The 18488-nt window shown below is 47.7% G+C and overlaps 1 protein-coding gene across 1 annotated transcript in view; it reads left to right on the top strand.

The window, feature by feature from the left end:
• The window catches only part of LOC137361344 (plectin-like), a 628221-nt gene that overhangs the window by 497230 nt on the left and 112503 nt on the right, over window positions 1-18488 (top strand). The window contains 4 exon segments of the mRNA XM_068026237.1: window positions 445-604; window positions 6471-6534; window positions 7178-7279; window positions 9296-9352. Coding sequence (XP_067882338.1) covers window positions 445-604; window positions 6471-6534; window positions 7178-7279; window positions 9296-9352 — 383 coding nt within the window.

The raw sequence follows: 18488 nt of genomic DNA, 5'->3' as shown, positions 1-18488 counted from the left end.
AGCAATACTGTTTGTGACACACACTAATATCTCACACCATCCTGGTAAATGTACTTTACACACAGATATTTAGCAGCATTCCGTGAGTCAGGAAGCAAAACACTCAACGATCAAACACAAAAGCAAAATACAGCAGATGCTGGAATTCTAAAAAAAAAACAGAAAGTGCAGGAAACACTCAGCAGGTCAGGCAGCATTTGTGACCCTTCATCAGAACTGAAAGGTCATCGAGCTGTAGCATTAACTCTGCTTCTCTCTCCACTCAACAATCAAAACTCAGTCACTGCTTTTCATCTCAACATTTTAACAATGGAAGTACAAAGGGTTAAAGTTCACATAGATATGCCTTGTGAAGGAGTATGAAGGTCACATGGCCAATAATGGGGTCAATTACTCAGTATTTATTACACAATCAGTCCCATCTGCATTCTCAATGACATGTAGCTAGAGGCTAATGTAGAGCAAATATTCAATCAGATCATGGCTGACCTGTACCTCAACACATACGAACATACTGTAATTATGGATGACCTTCATCTGCATATAGATTGGGCAAACCAAATTAGCAATAATACTGTAGAGGAGGAATTCCTGGAGTGCGTACGTGATGGTTTTTTTGGACCAATACGTCGAGGAACCAACCAGAGAACAGGCCATCCTAGACGGGGTATTGTGTAATGAGAAAGGATTAGTTAACAATCTTGTTGTGCAGGGTCTCTTCTTGGGGAAGAGCAACCATAACATGATAGAATTCTTCATTAGATTTCAATAAGAGAGTTGATTCTGAGACTAGGGTCCTGAATCTAAATAAAGGAAACTATGAAAGTATGAGGTGTGAGTTGGCTATGATAGATTGGGGAACTTTACTTAAAGGGTTGACAATGGCTAGCATTTAAAGAGTGCATGGATGAATTACAACAATTGTTCATTCCTGTCTGGCGCAAAAATAAAACAGGAAGGGTGGTTCAACCGTGGCTTACAAAAGAAATTAGAGATAGTATTAGATCCAAGGAGGAGAAATATAAAATGGTCAGAACAAGCAGCAAACCTGAGGATTGGGAGAAATTCAGAATTCAGCAAAGGAGGACAAAGGGATTGATTAGGAAGGGGAAAATAGAGTATGAGAGTAAGCTTGCAGAGAACATAAAAACTGACTGTAAAAGCTTCTACAGATATGTCAAGAGAAAAAGATTAGTGAAGACAAATGTGGGTCCCTTACAATCAGAAACGGGGGAATTTACAATGGGGAATAAAGAAATGGCAGACCAATTAAATACATACTTTGGTTCTGTCTTCACAAAGGAGGACACAAATAACCTCCCAGAAATGTTGGGGAACATAGGGTCTAGTGAGAAGGAGGAACTGTATGAAATCAGTATGAGTAGAGAAATTGTGTTAGGGAAATTGATGGGATTGAAGGCCGATAAATCCCCAGGGTTTGATAATCTACATCTCAGAGTACTTAAGGAAGTGGCCCGAGAAATAGTAGATGCATTGCTGGTCATTTTTCAAAATTCTATAGACTCGGGAACAGTTCCAATGGATTGGAGGGTAGCTAATGTAACCCCACTATTTAAAAAAGGAGGTAGAGAGAAAACAGGGAATTATAGACAGGTTAGCCTGACATCAGTCGTGGGGAAAATGCTCGAGTCCATTATAAAAGATGTAATAGAGCACTTGGAAAACAATGACAGGATCGGACAAAGTCAACATGGATTTACGAAAGGGAAATCATGCTTGATAAATCTACTGGAGTTTTTGAGGATGTAACGAGTAGAATAGACAAGGGAGAACCAGTGGATGTGGTGTATTTGGACTTTCAGAAGGCTTTCGATAAGGTCCCACATCAGAGATTAGCGTCCAAAATTAAATCGCATGGGATTGGGGGTAAATTACTGACATGGATAGAGAACGGGTTGGCAGACAGGAAACAAAGAGTAGGAAGCATTCGTAAGGGCTGGAAGGCGAGGAACAGATGAATCCCTTGAGGAATATAAAGACAGTAGGAAGGAACTTAAGCAAGGAGTCAGGAGAGCTAAAAGGGGTCATGAAAAGTCATTGGCAAACAGGATTAAGGATAATCCCAAGGCTTTTTATACATATATAAAGAGCAAGAGGGTAACTAGGGAAAGGGTTGGCCCACTCAAGGACAGAGAAGGGAATCTATGTGTGGAGCCAGAGGAAATGGGTGAGGTACTAAATGAGTACTTTGCATCAGTATTCACCAAAGAAAAGGACTTGGTGGATGATGAGCCTAGGGAAGGGAGTGTAGATAGTCTCAGTCATCTTATGATCAAAAAGGAGGAGGTGTTGGGTGTCTTGCAAAGCATTAAGGTAGATATGTCCCCAGGGCCTGATGGGATCTACTCCAGAATACTGAGGGAGGCAAGGGAAGAAATTGCTGGGGCCTTGACAGAAATCTTTGCATCCTCATTGGCTGCAGGTGAGGTCCCAAAGGACTGGAGAATAGCCAATGTTGTTCCTTTGTTTAAGAAGGGTAGCAAGGTTAATCCAGGAAATTATAGGCCGGTGAGCCTAACGTCAGTGGTAGGGAAATTATTAGAGAGGATTCTTCGGGACAGGATTTACTCACATTTGGAAACAAACAAACTTATTAGCGAGAGGCAACATGGTTTTGTGAAGGGGAGGTTGTGTCTCACTAATTTCATTGAGTTTTTTGAGGAAGTGACAAAGATGATTGATGAAGGAAGGGCAGTGGATGTTGTCTATATGGACTTCAGTAAAGCCTTTGACAAGATCTCTCAAGGCAGACTGGTACAAAAGGTGAAGTCACATGGGATCAGAGGTGAGCTGGCAAGATGGATACAGAACTGGCTCAGTCGTAGAAGACAGAGGGTAGCAGTGGAAGGGTGTTTTTCTGAATGGAGGGATGTGACTAGTGGTGTTCCGCAGGGATCAGTGCAGAAGTAGAACATTACTGGGACCTTTGCTCTTTGTAGTATATACAAATGATTTGGAGGAAAATGTAGCTGTTCTAATTAGTAAGTTTGTGGACGACACAAAGGTTGGTGGAGTTGCGGATAGTAATGAGGATTGTCAGAGGAAAGAACAAAGAAAAAAGAAGAAAATTACAGCACAGGAACAGGCCCTTCGGCCCTCCAAGCCTGCGCCGATCCAGATCCTCTATCTAAACATGTCGCCTATTTTCTAAGGGTCTGTATCTCTTTGCTTCCTGCCCATTCATGTATCTGTCTAGATACATCTTAAAAGACGCTATCGTGCCCGCGTCTACCACCTCCGCTGGCAACGCGTTCCAGGCACCCACCACCCTCTGCGTAAAGAACTTTCCACGCATATCCCCCCTAAACTTTTCCCCTTTCACTTTGAACTCGTGTCCTCTAGTAATTGAATCCCCCACTCTGGGAAAAAGCTTCTTGCTATCCACCCTGTCTATACCTCTCATGATTTTGTACACCTCAATCAGGTCCCCCCTCAACCTCCGCCTGTTTAATGAAAATAATCCTAATCTACTCATCTACAGATCGGTTGGAGACTTGGGCGGAGAAATGGCAGATGGAAATCCAAGTACAGTACATCAACGGGCTCCCCTTTATCCACAGTGCAAGTGTCTCCTTCAAAGAACTCCAATAAATTGGTTAAACATGATTTCCCTTACACAAAACCATGCTAACTATTCCCTATTACTAGTGCCCAGCTATGGCCTCCTTAATCGATTCTAACACCTTCCCCACGACAGACGTCAGGCTAACTGGCCTAAAGTTACCTGTTTTCTGCCTCACCTCTTCTTGAATAGAGGGGTTATATTTGCTATTTTCCAGTCTGATGGAACCTTTCCAGAATCTAGTGAATTTTGAAAAATTAACACATCTACGACCTCATTCGCCACCAACTCCATTCATCTGTCTTTGTTCCATATCCCTCAATACCCTGAACCAATAAAAATCTATCCAGCTAGTGCTGAAAGCTTCACCAACTTCCAGCCTCCACAGCTTTCTGAGGGAGAGAGTTCCACATTTCCACTCCCCTTTCCGAGGGAGAGAATTCCACATTTCCACTCCCCTTTCCGAGGGAGAGAGTTCCACATTTCCACTCCCCTTTCCGAGGGAGAGAGTTCCACATTTCCACTCCCCTTTCCGAGGGAGAGAGTTCCACATTTCCACTCCCCTTTCCGAGGGAGAGAGTTCCACATTTCCACTCCCCTTTCCGAGGGAGAGAGTTCCACATTTCCACTCCCCTTTCCGAGGGAGAGAGTTCCACATTTCCACTCCCCTTTCCGAGGGAGAGTTCCACATTTCCACTCCCCTTTCCGAGGGAGAGTGTTCCACATTTCCACTCCCCTTTCCGAGGGAGAGAGTTCCACATTTCCACTCCCCTTTCTGAGGGAGAGAGTTCCACATTTCCACTCCCCTTTCCGAGGGAGAGAGTTCCACATTTCCACTCCCCTTTCCGAGGGAGAGAGTTCCACATTTCCACTCCCTTTTCCGAGGGAGAGAGTTCCACATTTCCACTCCCCTTTCCGAGGGAGAGAATTCCACATTTCCACTCCCCTTTCCGAGGGAGAGAGTTCCACATTTCCACTCCCCTTTCCGAGGGAGAGAGTTCCACATTTCCACTCCCCTTTCCGAGGGAGAGAGTTCCACATTTCCACTCCCCTTTCCGAGGGAGAGAGTTCCACATTTCCACTCCCCTTTCCGAGGGAGAGAGTTCCACATTTCCACTCCCCTTTCCGAGGGAGAGAGTTCCACATTTCCACTCCCCTTTCCGAGGGAGAGAGTTCCACATTTCCACTCCCCTTTCCGAGGGAGAGAGTTCCACATTTCCACTCCCCTTTCCGAGGGAGAGAGTTCCACATTTCCACTCCCCTTTCCGAGGGAGAGAGTTCCACATTTCCACTCCCTTTTCCGAGGGAGAGAGTTCCACATTTCCACTCCCCTTTCCGAGGGAGAGAGTTCCACATTTCCACTCCCCTTTCCGAGGGAGAGAGTTCCACATTTCCACTCCCCTTTCCGAGGGTGAGAGTTCCACATTTTCACTCCCCTTTCCGAGGGAGAGAGTTCCACATTTCCACTCCCCTTTCCGAGGGAGAGAGTTCCACATTTCCACTCCCCTTTCCGAGGGAGAGAGTTCCACATTTCCACTCCCCTTTGAGGGAGAGTGTTCCACATTTCCACTCCCCTTTCCGAGGGAGAGAGTTCCACATTTCCACTCCCCTTTCTGGAGGGAGAGAGTTCCACATTTCCACTCCCCTTTCCGAGGGAGAGAGTTCCACATTTCCACTCCCCTTTCTGGAGGGAGAGTGTTCCACATTTCCACTCCCCTTTCCGAGGGAGAGTGTTCCACATTTCCACTCCCCTTTCTGAGGGAGAGAGTTCCAAATTTCCACTCCCCTTTCCGAGGGAGAGTGTTCCAAATTTCCACTCCCCTTTCTGAGGGAGATAGTTCCACATTTCCACTCCCCTTTCCGAGGGAGAGTGTTCCACATTTCCACTCCCCTTTCTGAGGGAGAGTGCTCCACATTTCCACTCCCCTTTCTGAGGGAGAGTGTTCCACATTTCCACTCCCCTTTCCGAGGGAGAGTGTTCCACATTTCCACTCCCCTTTCTGAGGGAGAGAGTTCCACATTTTCACTCCCCTTTCTGAGGGAGAGTGTTCCACATTTCCACTCCCCTTTCTGAGGGAGAGAGTTCCACATTTCCACTCCCCTTTCTGAGGGAGAGAGTTCCACATTTCCACTCCCGTTTCTGAGGGAGAGTGTTCCACATTTCCACTCCCCTTTCCGAGGGAGAGAGTTCCACATTTCCACTCCCCTTTCTGAGGGAGAGAGTTCCACATTTCCACTCCCCTTTGAGGGAGAGTGTTCCACATTTCCACTCCCCTTTCTGAGGGAGAGAGTTCCACATTTCCACTCCCCTTTCTGAGGGAGAGTGTTCCACATTTCCACTCCCCTTTCTGAGGGAGAGAGTTCCACATTTCCACTCCCCTTTCTGAGGGAGAGTGTTCCACATTTCCACTCCCCTTTCTGAGGGAGAGAGTTCCACATTTTCACTCCCCTTTCCGAGGGAGAGAGTTCCATATTTCCACTCCCCTTTCCGAGGGAGAGTGTTCCACATTTCCACTCCCCTTTCCGAGGGAGAGTGTTCCACATTTTCACTCCCCTTTCTGAGGGAGAGTGTTCCACATTTCCACTCCCCTTTCTGAGGGAGAGAGTTCCACATTTCCACTCCCCTTTCTGAGGGAGAGAGTTCCACATTTCCACTCCCCTTTGAGGGAGAGTGTTCCACATTTCCACTCCCCTTTCTGAGGGAGAGAGTTCCACATTTCCACTCCCCTTTCTGAGGGAGAGTGTTCCACATTTCCACTCCCCTTTATGTGAAGAAGTGCTTCCTGACATCATTCCTGAACAGCATGGCTCTAATTTTAAAGCAATGTCCCCTTGTTCTGGAATCTCCCCACCAGAGGATGTAATCTTTCTCTATCCACCCTTGCAGCTGAAGCAGTCCGTGTAGAAATGCAGCAAGATCTGGACAATATCCAGGCTGGGGCTGATAAGTGGCAAGTAACATTCGTGTCACACAAGTGCCAGGCAATGACCATCTCCAACAAGAGAGAATCTAACCATTTCCCTTTGACATTCAACAGCATTACCATCGCTGAATCCCCCACTAGCAACATCCTAGGGGCTCCCATTGACCAGAAACTGAACTGGAGTAGTCATATAAATACCGTGGCTACAAGAGCAGGTCAGAGACTAGGAATCTTGACTTGGAACTATATCGTCGTTCCTTCACTGTCGCTGGGTCAAAATCCTGGAACTCCCTTCCTAACAGCACTGTGGGCAGCAGTTCAAGAAGGCAGCTCACCACCACCTTCCCAAGGGCAATTAGGGATGGGCAATAAAGCTGGCCTGGCCAGTGACGCCCACATCCCATGAATGAATAAAAAAGCTCCTTTAATCACCTTAAAAAGCTCAATTCGATCACTGCTTAATTTTCTATCCCAAGAAATACAAGCCGAGTCTATGCAACATTTTAATGCTTTAAACCTGGGAACATTCCGGTGAATCTGTCCTGCATCCACTCCAAGGCCAATGTGTCCTGCCTGAGGTGTGGTGCCCAGAACTGAAGGGGTTACTCCAGATACAGACGAACAGAGATTTCTACAATTACTGTTTCACTTCCACCCCTTTGTATTCCAGTTCCGTGATGAGAAAAGCCAACATTCCAGCAGCTTTTTGGATTATTTTTGGAACTATCACTGAGCCTTTCGTGACCAGCAGTGGAATTTCTCCAACTCCATGGTAAAGTCTGATTAATTTACACCACCCACACCCCTCCTGTGCCCCCAATGCACCTCCTCGGCCCTCCCCCGCTGATATCAGCACCAATGGAGACTGACAACCTGGACCCAGTGCCCAGTTCACACTGCAGGGCCGCCTGTTACAGCTCGCTACAGTCAGAATCCATTCCAACCGTTACCATAGCAACCAGCCGCTCCACACAATACGAAGGGTTAATGATCCCGTTGGGATTTGCTACATCCTGTTTCTCACAAGGAGCTCATTTCCATTAAACATTAAATTGTGCAATGTCACTTCCTATGATTGTCACTCCCTAACATTTGTGCAATTAGCTCTTTAAGAGCAGACACAGTGTGGACAGGGGAAAGGGCATGAGGGGAGGGGAGGGTGGGAGGGATTGGGAGGCAGAAGGGCTAGAGTCGGCTTAGAGGAAGAGACAACTTGAGAGGGAGGGTCAGTGTGCAGATGAGGAAAAGGCAGCAGAATGACGAGGAGCGGTCAGGCTGGGGGCTGGAGGGAGGGAGCATCAGGGTGAGGAGAGAGACAGAAGAGAGCAAGGGGCCAGGCTGAGGGGAGCCAGGGCCATCCATCATCCACATTCCAAATTCAAGCTGGAACGACAGCCAAGATTTTATGATCCTGGACCAACAACCCACAATTCCCAAGCTCAAATCAACAGAGAGTGACCCCTGACCCAGTAACGGCGAGTGACCCCTGACCCAGTAACGGGGAGTGACACCTGACCCAGTAACGGGGAGTGACACCTGACCCAGTAACGGGGAGTGATCCCTGACCCAGTAATGTGGAGTGACCCCTGACCCAGTAATGGGGAGTGACCCCTGACCCAGTAACGGGGAGTGACACCTGACCCAGTAACGGGGAGTGACACCTGACCCAGTAACGGGGAGTGATCCCTGACCCAGTAACGGGGAGTGACCCCTGACCCAGTAACCGGGAGTGACACCTGACCCAGTAACGGGGAGTGACACCTGACCCAGTATCGGGGAGTGACCAGGGCGAATGACCCGAGCTAGTAATGGGGAGTGACCCCAAGTCCAGTTTAAAACGAGACTGTCGGATGTACAAAGGGCCTGTCTCATACTCCAGTACTTTTATCAGAATGCTGCATAGCCTCTGTTTGGTGTCCCTTGGCGACGAACACCAGGAGAGATTTTCTCAGTTTGTTTGTTTGTTTGTCTCTCTGGGTCTGTCGATCCTTGAGTTCACAGAGCCTCACTGTGATAGGTACACACACCCAGCAAGACACAACACCCATCACAATGGAATCTGAACAGCAATAAGTGCTGGGAGTTAACGCTACAGCACACTCCCCACACACTCTGCAATGCGCAGTCCTGTGGAACCAGGAGCTGCTCTCTCCCAGCTTCAGATTCACACATTCAAACGTGCAAATCAAACTCACTCACAGCTAATGGGTAATTTTAACTTGCAGTATGATAAACTGTGAGGAGGACAGTGAGAAACTTCAAGAGGACACAGTCAGGCTGGCGGAATGGGCGGACATGTGGCAGATTAAATTTAATGCGGAGAAATGTGAAGTGATTCATTTTGGTAGGAAGAACATGGAGAGACAATATAAAATAAAGGATGCAATTCTAAAGGGGGTGCAGGAGCAGAGGGACCTGGATGTATATGTGCATAAATCATTGAAGGTGGCAGGACAGGTTGAGAGAGCGGTTAATAAAGCATACAGTATCCTGGGCTTTATTAATAGGGACATAGAGTACAAGAGCTAGGAAGTTATGACTAATATAAGCAAAATACTGCAGCTGCTGGAAATCTGAAATAAAAACAGAAACTGCTAGAAATACTCAGCAGATCTGGCAGCATCTGTGGAGAGAGAAACAGAGTTAACGTTTCAGGTCTGTGACTGATTTCTGATGAAAGGTCACAATCCTGAAATGTTAACTTTGTTCCTTGCTCCACAAATGCTGGCTGACCTGCTGAGTATCTCCAGCACTTTCGGATGTTATGGTGAACCTTTATAAAACACAGGTTCATCTTCAACTGGAGTATCGTGTCCAGTTATGGATGCTGCACTTTAGGGAAGAGGTGAGAGCATTGGAGAGATAACAGAGAAGATTCACGAGAATTATTCCAGGGATGAGGAATTTCAGTTATGAAGATAGTTTGGAGAAGTTGGGACTGTTTTCCTTGAAGAGAAGGCTGAGAGCTGATTTGATAGAGGCAGACAAAATCATGAGGGGTCTGGACAGAGTAGAGAGAGAGAAACTGTTCCCATTGGCAAGAGGGTCAGTAACCAGAGGGCAAAGATTTAAGGTGATTGACAAAAGCACCAAAGACGACAAGGGAGAAAAGGTTTTTCCCAGTGAGTGTTTAGGATCTGGAATGCATTGTCTGACAGTGTGATGGAGGCAGGTTCAGTGAATGTTTAGGATCTGGAATGCACTGTCTGAGAGTGTGGTGGAGGCAGGTTCAGTGAGTGTTTAGGATCTGGAATGCACTGTCTGAGAGTGTGGTGGAGGCAGGTTCAGTGAGTGTTTAGGATCTGGAATGCACTGTCTGAGAGTGTGATGGAGGCAGGTTCAGTGTGTGTTTAGGATCTGGAATGCACTGTCTGAGAGTGTGGTGGAGGCAGGTTCAGTGAGTGTTTAGGATCTGGAATGCACTGTCTGAGTGTGTGGTGGAGGCAGGTTCAGTGAGTGTTTAGGATCTGGAATGCACTGTCTGAGAGTGTGGCGGAGGCAGGTTCAGTGAGTGTTTCGGATCTGGAATGCACTGTCTGAGAGTGTGGTGGAGGCAGGTTCAGTGAGTGTTTAGGATCTGGAATGCACTGTCTGAGAGTGTGGTGGAGGCAGGTTCAGTGAGTGTTTAGGATCTGGAATGCACTGTCTGAGAGTGTGGTGGAGGCAGGTTCAGTGAGTGTTTAGGATCTGGAATGCACTGTCTGAGAGTGTGGTGGAGGCAGGTTCAGTGTGTGTTTAGGATCTGGAATGCACTGTCTGAGAGTGTGGTGGAGGCAGGTTCAGTGAGTGTTTAGGATCTGGAATGCACTGTCTGAGAGTGAGGTGGAGGCAGGTTCAGTGAGTGTTTAGGATCTGGAATGCACTGTCTGAGAGTGAGGTGGAGGCAGGTTCAGTGAGCGTTTAGAATCTGGAATGCACTGTCTGAGAGTGTGGTGGAGGCAGGTTCAGTGAGTGTTTAGGATCTGGAATGCACTGTCTGAGAGTGTGGTGGAGGCAGGTTCAGTGAGTGTTTAGGATCTGGAATGCACTGTCTGTGAGTGTGGTGGAGGCAGGTTCAGTGAGTGTTTAGGATCTGGAATGCACTGTCTGAGTGTGTGGTGGAGGCAGGTTCAGTGAGTGTTTAGGATCTGGAATACACTGTCTGAGAGTGTGGTGGAGGCAGGTTCAGTGAGTGTTTAGGATCTGGAATGCATTGTCTGAGAGTGTGATGGAGGCAGGTTCAGTGAGTGTTTAGGATCTGGAATGCACTGTCTGAGAGTGTGGTGGAGGCAGGTTCAGTGAGTGTTTAGGATCTGGAATGCACTGTCTGACAGTGTGGTGGAGGCAGGTTCAGTGAGTGTTTAGGATCTGGAATGCACTGTCTGAGAGTGTGCTGGAGGCAGGTTCAGTGAGTGTTTAGGATCTGGAATGCACTGTCTGAGAGTGTGGTGGAGGCAGGTTCAGTGAGTGTTTAGGATCTGGAATGCACTGTCTGAGAGTGTGGTGGAGGCAGGTTCAGTGAGTGTTTAGGATCTGGAATGCACTGTCTGAGAGTGTGGTGGAGGCAGGTTCAGTGAGTGTTTAGGATCTGGAATGCACTGTCTGACAGTGTGGTGGAGGCAGGTTCAGTTAGTGTTTAGGATCTGGAATGCACTGTCTGACAGTGTGGTGGAGGCAGGTTCAGTGAGTGTTTAGGATCTGGAATGCACTGTCTGTGAGTGTGGTGGAGGCAGGTTCAGTGAGTGTTTAGGATCTGGAATGCACTGTCTGAGAGTGTGGTGGAGGCAGGTTCAGTGAGTGTTTAGGATCTGGAATGCACTTTCCGAGTGTGTGATGGAGGCAGGTTCAGTGAGTGTTTAGGATCTGGAATGCACTGTCTGACAGTGTGGTGGAGGCAGGTTCAGTGAGTGTTTAGGATCTGGAATGCACTGTCTGAGAGTGTGGTGGAGGCAGGTTCAGTGAGTGTTTAGGATCTGGAATGCACTGTGAGAGTGTGGTGGAGGCAGGTTCAGTGAGTGTTTCGGATCTGGAATGCACTGTCCGAGTGTGTGATGGAGGCAGGTTCAGTGAGTGTTTAGGATCTGGAATGCACTGTCTGAGAGTGTGATGGAGGCAGGTTCAGTGAATGTTTAGGATCTGGAATGCACTGTCTGAGAGTGTGGTGGAGGCAGGTTCAGTGAGCGTTTAGGATCTGGAATGCACTGTCTGAGAGTGTGATGGAGGCAGGTTCAGTGAGTGTTTAGGATCTGGAATGCACTGTCTGAGAGTGTGGTGGAGGCAGGTTCAGTGAGTGTTCAGGATCTGGAATGCACTGTCTGAGAGTGTGATGGAGGCAGGTTCAGTGAATGTTTAGGATCTGGAATACACTGTCTGAGAGTGTGATGGAGGCAGGTTCAGTGAATGTTTAGGATCTGGAATGCACTGTCTGAGAGTGTGGTGGAGGCAGGTTCAGTGAGTGTTTCGGATCTGGAATGCACTGTCTGAGAGTGTGGTGGAGGCAGGTTCAGTGAGTGTTTAGGATCTGGAATGCACAGTCTGAGAGTGTGGTGGAGGCAGGTTCAGTGAGTGTTGAGGATCTGGAATGCACTGTCTGAGAGTGTGGTGGAGGCAGGTTCAGTGTGAGTTTAGGATCTGGAATGCACTGTCTGAGAGTGTGGTGGAGGCAGGTTCAGTGAGTGTTTAGGATCTGGAATGCACTGTCTGAGAGTGTGGTGGAGGCAGGTTCAGTGAGTGTTTAGGATCTGGAATGCACTGTCTGAGAGTGTGGTGGAGGCAGGTTCAGTGAGTGTTTAGGATCTAGAATGCACTGTCTGAGAGTGTGGTGGAGGCAGGTTCAGTGAGTGTTTCGGATCTGGAATGCACTGTCTGAGAGTGTGGTGGAGGCAGGTTCAGTGAGTGTTTAGGATCTGGAATGCACTGTCTGAGAGTGTGGTGGAAGCAGGTTCAGTGAGTGTTTAGGATCTGGAATGCACTGTCTGAGAGTGTGGTGGAGGCAGGTTCAGTGAGTGTTTAGGATCTGGAATGCACTGTCTGAGAGTGTGGTGGAGGCAGGTTCAGTGAGTCTTTAGGATCTGGAATGCACTGTCTGAGAGTGTGGTGGAGGCAGGTTCAGTGAGTGTTTAGGATCTGGAATGCACTGCCTGAGAGTGCGGTGGAGGCAGGTTCAGTGAGTGTTTAGGATCTGGAATGCACTGTCTGAGAGTGTGGTGGAGGCAGGTTCAGTGAGTGTTTAGGATCTGGAATGCACTGTCTGAGAGTGTGGTGGAGGCAGGTTCAGTGAGTGTTTAGGATCTGGAATGCACTGTCTGAGAGTGTGGTGGAGGCAGGTTCAGTGAGTGTTTAGGATCTGGAATGCACTGTCTGAGAGTGTGATGGAGGCAGGTTCAGTGAATGTTTAGGATCTGGAATACACTGTCTGAGAGTGTGATGGAGGCAGGTTCAGTGAATGTTTAGGATCTGGAATGCACTGTCTGACAGTGTGGTGGAGGCAGGTTCAGTGAGTGTTTCGGATCTGGAATGCACTGTCCGAGTGTGTGATGGAGGCAGGTTCAGTGAGTGTTTAGGATCTGGAATGCACTGTCTGAGAGTGTGGTGGAGGCAGGTTCAGTGAGTGTTTAGGATCTGGAATGCATTGTCTGAGAGTGTGATGGAGGCAGGTTCAGTGAGTGTTTAGGATCTGGAATGCACTGTCTGAGAGTGTGGTGGAGGCAGGTTCAGTGAGTGTTTAGGATCTGGAATGCATTGTCTGAGAGTGTGGTGGAGGCAGGTTCAGTGAGTGTTTAGGATCTGGAATGCACTGTCTGAGAGTGTGGTGGAGGCAGGTTCAGTGAGTGTTTAGGATCTGGAATACACTGTCTGAGAGTGTGGTGGAGGGAGGTTCAGTGAGTGTTTAGGATCTGGAATGCACTGTCTGAGAGTGTGGTGGAGGCAGGTTCAGTGAGTGTTTAGGATCTGGAATGCACTGTCTGAGAGTGTGGTGGAGGCAGGTTCAGTGAGTGTTTAGGATCTGGAATGCACTGTCTGAGAGTGTGGTGGAGGCAGGTTCAGTAAGTGTTTAGGATCTGGAATGCACTGTCTGAGAGTGTGGTGGAGGCAGGTTCAGTGAGTGTTTAGGATCTGGAATGCATTGTCTGAGAGTGTGATGGAGGCAGGTTCAGTGAGTGTTTAGGATCTGGAATGCACTGTCTGAGAGTGTGGTGGTGGCAGGTTCAGTGAGTGTTTAGGATCTGGAATGCACTGTCTGAGAGTGTGGTGGAGGCAGGTTCAGTGAGTGTTTAGGATCTGGAATGCACTGTCTGAGAGTGTGGTGGAGGCAGGTTCAGTGAGTGTTTAGGATCTGGAATACACTGTCTGAGAGTGTGGTGGAGGGAGGTTCAGTGAGTGTTTAGGATCTGGAATGCACTGTCTGAGAGTGTGGTGGAGGCAGGTTCAGTGAGTGTTTAGGATCTGGAATGCACTGTCTGAGAGTGTGGTGGAGGCAGGTTCAGTGAGTGTTTAGGATCTGGAATGCACTGTCTGAGAGTGTGGTGGAGGCAGGTTCAGTAAGTGTTTAGGATCTGGAATGCATTGTCTGAGAGTGTGATGGAGGCAGGTTCAGTGAGTGTTTAGGATCTGGAATGCACTGTCTGAGAGTGTGGTGGTGGCAGGTTCAGTGAGTGTTTAGGATCTGGAATGCACTGTCTGAGAGTGTGGTGGAGGCAGGTTCAGTGAGTGTTTAGGATCTGGAATGCACTGTCTGAGAGTGTGGTGGAGGCAGGTTCAGTGAGTGTTTAGGATCTGGAATGCACTGTCTGAGAGTGTGGTGCAGGCAGGTTCAGTGAGTCTTTAGGATCTGGAATGCACTGTCTGAGTGTGTGGTGGAGGCAGGTTCAGTGAGTGTTTAGGATCTGGAATGCACTGTCTGAGAGTGTGGTGGAGGCAGGTTCAGTGAGTGTTTAGGATCTGGAATGCACTGTCTGAGAGTGTGGTGCAGGCAGGTTCAGTGAGTCTTTAGGATCTGGAATGCACTGTCTGAGAGTGTGGTGGAGGCGGAATGAATCGTGGCTTTCTAAATGGAACTGGATAAATATTTGAAGGGCAAAATTTACCAAGTTACAAAAAAAGAACAGGGGTGTGGGAATAACTAAACAGTTTTTTAAAACAGCTGGCATGGGAATAATGGGCCAAATGGCCTCATTCTGTGCTGTATCAGTCTAAGAAAATGGAATGGATCTTTCACCAAGAAGGCAGTTAATATACTCGGAACTGGACATGAACAGGAGAGGTGAGAGCCAGAGGATGAATTCACCATCATGTTGTTCGGTGGGAGCTGAAGGGTTAATATTACTGGTTAAGGGTAGAGTTTGTGTTAAACTATAAGCTGAAGCAGGACATTGAAACCTCAATGCTTACTGACTGTATCGGTGCAATTTTAACCCTCACTGTCCCAGAGACCCCTGCTCCCAGAGGCAGCCTGAATTTCATCGGCTGTATTTCCACCAGCTCCCACTGTCAGTTACGAGGGGTCACAAGTTTAAGGTGAGGGGCAGGAGGTTTAAGGGGGATTTGAGGAAGAACTTTTTTACCCAGAGGGTGGTGACGGTCTGGAATGCCCTGCCTGGGAGGGTGGTAGAGGCAGGTTGCCTCACATCCTTTAAAAAGTCCCTGGATGAGCACTTGGCACGTCATAACATTCAAGGCTATGGGCCAAGTGCTGGCAAATGAGATTAGGTAGACAGGTCAGGTGTTTTAATGCATCGGTGCAGACTCGATGGGCCGAAAGGCCTCTTCTGCACTGTATTATTCTGTGATTCTGTGATACCCTGTACCACAGAACTTCCCGAGACAGACTATATCCTGTATCCCGGAACACCGAGAGACAGACTATACCCTGTATCCCGGAACACCCAGAGATAGACTATAACCTGGATGATGCAGGTTCCATGATTTAGATGTTTCAGTAAGAACAGAGAAGATGGTAAAAGAGGGGGGGGTGTGGCATTGTTAATCAAGGAGAGCATTACAGCGACAGAAAGAACATTTGAGGACTCGTCTACTGAGGTAGTATGGGCCGAGGTTAGAAACAGGAGAGGTGAGGTTACCCTGTTGGGAGTCTTTTATAGACCTCCAAATAGTTCCAGAGATGTAGAGGAAAGGATAGCGAAGATGATTCTCGACAGGGGCGAGAATAACAGGGTAGTTGTTATGGGGGACTTTAACTTTCCAAATATTGACTGGAAATACTATAGTTCGAGTACTTTAGATGGGTCAGTTTTTGTCCAGTGTGTGCAGGAGGGTTTTCTGACACAGTATGTAGACAGGCCAACCAGGGGCGATGCCATATTGGATTTGGTACTGGGTAATGAACCCGGCCAGGTGTTAGATTTAGATGTAGGTGAGCACTTTGGTGATAGTGATCACAATTCAGTTAGGTTTACCTTAGCGATGGGCAGGGACAGGTATATACAGCAGGGCAAGAATTATAGCTGGGGGAGAGGAAATTATGACGCGATTAGGCAAGATTTAGGATGCGTAGGATGGGGAAGGAAACTGCAGGGGATGGGAACAATCGAAATGTGGAGCTTATTCAAGGAGCAGCTACTGCATGCCCTTGATAAGTATGTACCTGTCAGGCAGGGAAGAAGTTGTCGAGCGAGGGAGCCGTGGTTTACTAAAGAAGTTGAAGCGCTTGTCAAGAGGAAGAAGAAGGCTTATGTTAGGATGAGACGTGAAGGCTCAGTTAGGGCGCTTGAGAGTTACAAGCTAGCCAGGAAGGATCTAAAGGGAGAGCTAAGAAGAGCAAGGAGAGGACACGAGAAATCATTGGCGGATAGGATCAGGGAAAACCCTAAGGCTTTCTATAGGTATATCAGGAATAAAAGAATGACTAGAGTTAGATTAGGGCCAAATCAAGGATAGTAGTGGGAAGTTGTGTGTGGAATCAGAGGAGATAGGGGAAGCGTTAAATGAATATTTTGCGTCAGTATTTACAGTAGAGAAAGAAAATGTTGTCGAGGAGAATACTGAGATTCAGGCTACTAGGCTAGATGGGATTGAGGTTCACAAGGAGGAGGTGTTAGCAATTTTGGAAAGTGTGAAAATAGATAAGTCCCCTGGGCCAGATGGGATTTATCCTAGGATTCTCTGGGAAGCGAGGGAGGAGATTGCAGAGCCTCTGTCCTTGATCTTTATGTCGTCATTGTCGACAGGAATAGTGCTGGAAGACTGGAGGATAGCAAATGTTGTCCCCTTGTTCAAGAAGGGGAGTAGAGACAGCCCTGGTAATTATAGACCTGTGAGCCTTACTTCGGTTGTGGGTAAAATGTTGGAAAAGGTTATAAGAGACAGGATTTATAATCATCTCGGGAAGAATAATTTCATTAGCGATAGTCAGCACGGTTTTGTGAAGGGTAGGTCGTGCCTCAGAAGCCTTATTGAGTTTTTCGAGAAGGTGACCAAACAGGTGGATAAGGGTAAAGCAGTGGATGTGGTGTATATGGATTTCAGTAAGGTGTTTGATAAGGTTCCCCACAGTAGGCTATTGCAGAAAATACGGAAGTATGGGGTTGAAGGCGATTTAGAGCTTTGGATCAGAAATTGGCTAGCTGAAAGAAGACAGAGGGTGATGGTTGATGGCAAATGTTCATCCTGGAGTTTAGTTACTAGTGGTGTACCGCAAGGATCTGTTTTGGGGCCACTGCTGTTTGTCATTTTTATAAATGACCTGGAAGAGGGTGTGGAAGGGTGGGTTAGTAAATTTGCGGATGACACTAAGGTCGGTGGAGTTGTGGATAGTGCCGAAGGATGTTGTAAGGTACAGAGGGACATAGATAGGCTGCAGAGCTGGGCTGAGAGATGGCAAATGGAGTTTAATGCGGAAAAGTGTGAGGTGATTCACTTTGGAAGGAGAAACAGCAATGCAGAGTACTGGGCTAATGGGAAGATTCTTGGTAGTGTAGATGAACAGAGAGATCTTGGTGTCCAGGTACATAAATCCCTGAAGGTTGCTACCCAGGTTAATAGGGCTGTTAAGAAGGCATATGGTGTGTTAGCTTTTATTAGTAGGGGGATCGAGTTTCGGAGCCACGAGGTCATGCTGCAGCTGTACAAAACTCTGGTGAGGCCGCACCTGGAGTATTGCGTGCAGTTCTGGTCACCGCATTATAGGAAGGATGTGGAAGCTATGGAAAGGGTGCAGAGGAGATTTACTAGGATGTTGCCTGGTATGGAGGGAAGGTCTTACGAGGAAAGGCTGATGGACTTGATGTTGTTTTCGTTGGAGAGAAGGAGGAGGAGAGGTGACTTAATAGAGACATACAAGATAATCAGAGGGTTAGATAGGGTCGATAGTGAGAGTCTTTTTCCTCGGATGGTGATGGCAAACACGAGGGGACATAGCTTTAAGTTGAGGGGTGATAGATATAGGACAGATGTCAGAGGTAGTTTCTTTACTCAGAGAGTAGTAGGGGCGTGGAACGCCCTGCCTGCAACAGTAGTAGACTCGCCAACTTGAAGGGCATTTAAGTGGTCATTGGATAGACATATGGATGAAAATGGAATAGTGTAGGTCAGATGGTTTCACAGGTCGGCGCAACATCGAGGGCCGAAGGGCCTGTACTGCGCTGTAATGTTCTAATTCTAATTGTATCCCAGAACACCCAGAGACAGACTCTACCCTGTATCCTAGAACACCCAGAGACAGACCATACCCTGTATCCCAGAACATCCAGAGACAGACTCTCCCCTGTATCCCAGAACTCCCAGAGACAGACTATACACTGTATCCCAGAACACCCAGAGACAGACTCTAGCCTGTATCCCAGAACACCCAGAGACAGACCATACCCTGTATCCCAGAACACCCAGAGACAGACTCTACCCTGTATCCCAGAACACCCTGAGACAGACTCTACCCTGTATCCCAGAACACCCAGAGACAGACCATACCCTGTATCCCAGAACACCCAGAGACAGACCCTACCCTGTATCCCAGAACACCCAGAGACAGACTATACCCTGTATCC

Source organism: Heterodontus francisci, unplaced genomic scaffold, assembly GCF_036365525.1.
Source record: "Heterodontus francisci isolate sHetFra1 unplaced genomic scaffold, sHetFra1.hap1 HAP1_SCAFFOLD_559, whole genome shotgun sequence".
NCBI lineage: Eukaryota > Metazoa > Chordata > Chondrichthyes > Heterodontiformes > Heterodontidae > Heterodontus > Heterodontus francisci.
Note: the sequence above shows the minus strand (reverse complement) of the source record. Positions and strands in the feature narration are given on the sequence as shown.